Raw genomic sequence first — 5,297 nt, 5'->3', positions numbered from 1 at the left:
AGACTTGAGCAACCAACATAAATTTTTGTGAGTCTTTCTAGCTTTAGCTTGTAAATATTTTTTAAAATATATCAAATTTCTTGTATGCTGTAGACTTGGTGGTTTCAGTAGCAGCAGAAGCATGTACACATCTTTGTTGGTGTATCTGTTATAAAATTGGGAATCGGACCTTTTACATCAGGGTGAGATGAAACTTTTAAAATATCTGAGATATGAAATGGAAAATGACTCAGATTCAACCATATAAAAGCAAATGAGTGGCTTAAAGAGGTAGAGGGGTCAAGCCTGAAATGAAGGATATTGCATTGTGAGAGCTTTGGGTTGAACTGAAGCTGAGAATGTAAAGAAGACAATGAAGGAGGAGAAGCTGCTCATGTTGGAGTGTTTCAAAGCTCTGATACCATAATAAATCATTGTACATGCTTTATACAATTGTTTGTACAGCCAAATAAATGGAAATCAACTACAAGGAAATTATATGAATAGAACGATTAGGATTGTGGAGCGATGTGGTTGATGAGATTCTTCTTTCCTAATGACCATTAGTGAACCGCCCAATCTTCCTTCATTGCAGGGACCCTGTTCCATGTGTGCCAATTCAATAACATATATTATCAAAATTCATAGAAATAACAATTCTTCTTTGCTTTCAATCAAATTTACCTGTAATAAAAAAGGTAGCTGCATGTGTTTGGCAACGGTTCATGGAACATGTTCAACAAGATGGATGGAATAAAGACAACAGAGTTTTCTCACACATGCAGGTTATCTGCACAGTTGGCCTGGAAAAAAGGCCGGAGAGTGGATCAGGTTTCGTGGTTGTCCCACTCTAATTTGTCCCACCATGGCAGTTCTCCTCTTATTTCTTTTATGCTATTTTACTTTGGACATTCAGAGGGAGCTTATTCAAATTTCTGCACTCTCTCACTATCAGATGCTCTAGATGTAACCATGTCTCTTCTTCTCTACTTAGAGTCGTCAATTGAGGAAGACATCCCAACTGTACTTTCCTCAAGTTTGGAACAACAGAACCCAAAGTTGTGGGCATCGATAATGTCCTCCGGGAATTGTGTATAAATAGATCCCTCAAATTGTCGCAGTATTCTACCTTGATTACTTCTAGGTTTTCCAAGGATATTTCAACACCATCATAAGACAGAAGGTATTTTATTTTGGGACAACCCAACACTTCCAATTGCCTCAGCCTTGAGAATCTGAGTCTAAGATGAACACCTAATTCTGAAATGCTCTCAAGATTAAAGAGATTGGAGAGATGTTTTTCTAGATTGGGCAGTAGATCATATTGGCCACCATATGATCCTCCTGTTAGCACAAACATGGAGTGGGAAAACATAATTGAAAGAGACTTCAAACTAGCAAAGCAACCAGAGCTCCTTGTAGCTAAGTTTTCAAGCATCTTATTTAGTCCGCTGCATTGATGAAACGATAGAGAAATTGCATCAGATAACATCCACCCAATCCATTCTCCTGAGAGATCAAGATTATCAATAATGACCAAACTTTCCTCAAGGTTTGTGCCTCCTCCACCATGAGTCAATGTGCCCACAGAAAATTCGAAGCTTTTCAATCTTCCAAACCAGCTAATATTCTCAGAGGAGGGGTATATGATGCTTTCCAACTCGATGCTTAAGCGAATTAGTTGCTCCAGGCACCCTAGGTCCTTAAATGTTGCTTCTCCTTCTTTGATCTTTTGCCTCACACCCCACTTGTAGTTGCTACCTATCATTTCTAGAACCTCTAGACCAGACAACCCAGACACTAGTTTGGCTCCAAAGGTTTGCAACTGCTTAGTGTATGATAGGTTCAAAAACCCTTAAGCAGCTCAGCTGCTCCATTCCTTCTGGTAATTCCTTGCGGTCAGTACAACTGCAATCAAGCACTTGTAGTCTTCTAAGCCCTCCCAGTGAAGGTAATTCTTCAAGGGAACTGCACTGCCTTAGTATAAGAGCAGGGAGTTCACCCAGCTGGAGAAGAGAATGAGGCAATCTTTGGATCTTGGTTTCACCCAGATTGAATACCCTTAGTGCTGGAAAGCCTAATAGGAAGCCCTCAGGAACTGTCTCAAGGGGGTGGTAGTTACCTTGTAGAAGTAAAGTTGTTGCCTCTGAGCAAGATATTGGACAATCAGGTAGCCTTGCAATTTTGTTATTCATGTAAGAAATTCTCTTTACAAGCTTCAACATTACAGACTCTGAAACCTTACTCAATCTGATTCCTGAGCGCACTAGAGATTTACATCCATGCTCCAAGGAAGTTGCAATCCATATGGCAACATCACGAACCACATCATGCATCTTCACAGTGGTTTCTTTCGGGTCATCATGTTCCAACAAACAGCAGTCCTTGAGATATTCAGCTACAGCAAATCCTCTGTTGTGGATATTGTCATAGGTTTGGTGCTCATCTATTAAGCCTTCCGCCAGCCAGTATTTTGTCAGTTCACTTATATCAATTGAAAAATCCTCAGGAAACAGGGAGCAAAATAGGAAGCAAGATTTCATATTCTTACGCTGCAATGAATCGTAACTCCACTTTAGGACTCTATAAACCTAATCCTCGATCCCCGGGATATTATCTGGCTGTGAATTTTGTAGCTCATTCAAAGCATCCTTCCAAAGCTCAGCCTTCTTCTTCCCCCTCATAGATGTGGCCATGATGATTATGGCCAAGGGCAATCCGCCACATTTTTTGGTAACGGTCTCCGCTAATGGTTTTATAGGCTTTAAGGTGGCTACCTCGCTTGCATTTTGACAAAACAATTCCCAGGCCTCATCATAATTCAAGATCTGCACTTTTACTCTTTTACCTATCTTCATCTGCCTGCAAACATCTAAAAACCGAGTTGTTATTATGATCTTACAACCCATATGAACTTCAGGCCTTGGGACACCAAAAGCGTCCAAATCAATTCCCTTCCAAACATCATCCAGAATGAGAAGAAACTTGCTTGTCCTCTCCAGTCTCCTGAACAATTTAATAGCCAAACTCTGTGTGCTTTCTTCCATTTTAACTTCCACATTCAATCTGTGAGCTATTTGTATTTGGATCATTTTCAAGTCCAACTCCTTGGACACAGTGATCCATATGACAACCCCAAAAGGTTGTGCAGAAGAAGCATTCTCGAGCTTCTTGTTCAAGTTCTATACCAGGGTAGTTTAAATAGCTTTCATAATTTATTTGTTTTAAATAAATATATTTTATTTATATTTAATATATAATTAACTAATTATATTTATATTAAATATAATGTCTATTGTTTTAGTAAAATTTTAAAAATATTTTTATATCAAATTAAAAATATCAATTATTTAATTTCGTGTATTATTATCTTTTAAATAATGAGATAAGTTTACTTAAAATCAAAATAATATCCTATTTTCATTTTAAAAAATTAAAGTTAAATATTTGAAACAACATAATTATATATATAATTAAAATCGACCGTAACTTTAAACTTAAGTTAAAATAGTTGTTAATAACTACAGTTTTTAGTTGTTTAAAAAAAATAAAATCATAGTCATCAATTACGATTTTACGATACGATAACTTATTTAACACAGATCCATTAAATTGGATATTATTTTAAAAATATGTTTATTTTATAATTTTTTTTTTCAATATGGTATTTTGGTTCAAAACTCTTTGCATTTGAGCACAACTTGCCCACTTTCTCTCAATTACTCATTGTTTATTCCCTGGTGGGCGTGGTTCCCAACCTGCCGGAACCGTACGTGTTGAAAGCAAAAATGAAGTCAATTATCAGTGACCTTTTCTTGTGTTCATTGTCTGCTTTTTCTTCATGGGTCCACAGCGTCCCTAGGAACCACATTTGAATCTAGATGGTGGGTATTTGCTTAATTAGCCAAGTATCACTCCATGCCTACCACTGCCACCTCAATTGGGTGACATGATCAGATCGAAAAAGTTGGTTTAAGATATACTACTCTTTTGAAATTTGAATTCTTTTAGGTAGGGGCAATATTATAATATACTAATGATTTAGGCCCTTTTGCAAATAAAAATACTAAAGACCAAAAACCCTGAACAGTGCACTCAGTAAAAGAGAATCGTGTAGGGACACATGGTCCAAAAAAATATGGATTTTTTTAAACTTTTTATAAAATAATTTAACAAACTACTTAAATATTAATATCATTAAAATATCAACTATTCACGTATACTTTTTCAAGTGACGTGAATGGGCAATACTCTGAGGAGGACAAACTCAATTAATCATCGTTTGTTTTCTTGTGGGCGTGGATCCCCAACGTGGCAGTAATCGAGTTGTCAGCTTCCCCAGCTTATCAGGAACCGCGTTTGAATTCAGAGGGGCATTTTCTTAATTAACCAAGTCTTACTCATGAGTACCAGGAAGACTTGAATTTCTTTGGGAAAATTATGTTTTGGTTGCTCAAAAATTAATGTTTCATATTTAACCTCAACACCCAATGAAATAGTGGAAATTGAAAGTAAAGATATTGTCTTTAAAAAATCTCTAAAATGCTTTTGACTATTAAATGAAAAAACTAACCAATCACCTCACATTTCGCATTCTCTCTTTGACTTTTTTATCATTCTCTCACCTATTTAATAGTCGAACCAACTTAATCATTTTTCTTGGTCAAATATGAAAGATGGTTAAAAATAATTATTATCAAATGTATTTTTAAAGTGAATAACTTTTAAATACCTCATCAAATATTATTCTTTTTTCCAAACTTACATAATATATAATAAATATTTTTTAAATATATTGAAAACTTACATAATATATAATAAATATCATTCTTTATTTCAAACTTACATTATTTCTCATATATATTAAATATTTTTTAAACACCTCATAAAATATTAGTATTATTTGTTTACTCTAACTTGTAAATTATATATATATAATCAAATATTATATTTTTTCAAATTTGTAGAACATATAATAAATACTTTTTAAATACCTCATAAAATATTATTAATTTTTTTTTCTAACTTGCAAATTGGACACATGGTGTTTATTATTTTTTCAAAAATAATGTAAACACTCACATGCATATATATATATATAATATTAATCAAGAAGACAATATTTCTAAGACTAATTTACCAACTTTTTAATAATTTTGAAAGTGTAAATAGGATAATTGGTCGAATTAAAGTCTTCAAAAATATTCAAAATTTCTCTATTCCAAAATTACTTAATTTCTCTCCACACTAATCCTAAATATTTTTGAATAAAGATTTAAATATTTAAAACCATTAAAATAAAGACTTTTTTATTAAAG

At 34.1% G+C, this 5,297-nt stretch overlaps 1 protein-coding gene across 1 annotated transcript; it reads right to left on the bottom strand.

Annotated features, from left to right (window-relative positions):
• Window positions 1-2,570: 2,570 nt before the first annotated feature.
• Window positions 2,571-3,026, bottom strand: LOC117908098 (disease resistance protein At4g27190-like). Its single transcript, XM_034821773.1, has one exon. It carries the CDS (start codon window positions 3,024-3,026, stop codon window positions 2,571-2,573), a length of 456 nt encoding a protein of 151 aa, XP_034677664.1.
• Between the last annotated feature and the right edge of the window lie 2,271 nt (window positions 3,027-5,297).

The sequence above is a fragment of the Vitis riparia genome, chromosome 19, assembly GCF_004353265.1.
Source record: "Vitis riparia cultivar Riparia Gloire de Montpellier isolate 1030 chromosome 19, EGFV_Vit.rip_1.0, whole genome shotgun sequence".
NCBI lineage: Eukaryota > Viridiplantae > Streptophyta > Magnoliopsida > Vitales > Vitaceae > Vitis > Vitis riparia.
Note: the sequence above shows the minus strand (reverse complement) of the source record. Positions and strands in the feature narration are given on the sequence as shown.

Bases quoted from the DNA above. Each gene is read 5' to 3' on its own strand.
- LOC117908098 (XM_034821773.1), bottom strand. From the start codon at position 3,026: ATGGAAGAAAGCACACAGAGTTTGGCTATTAAATTGTTCAGGAGACTG.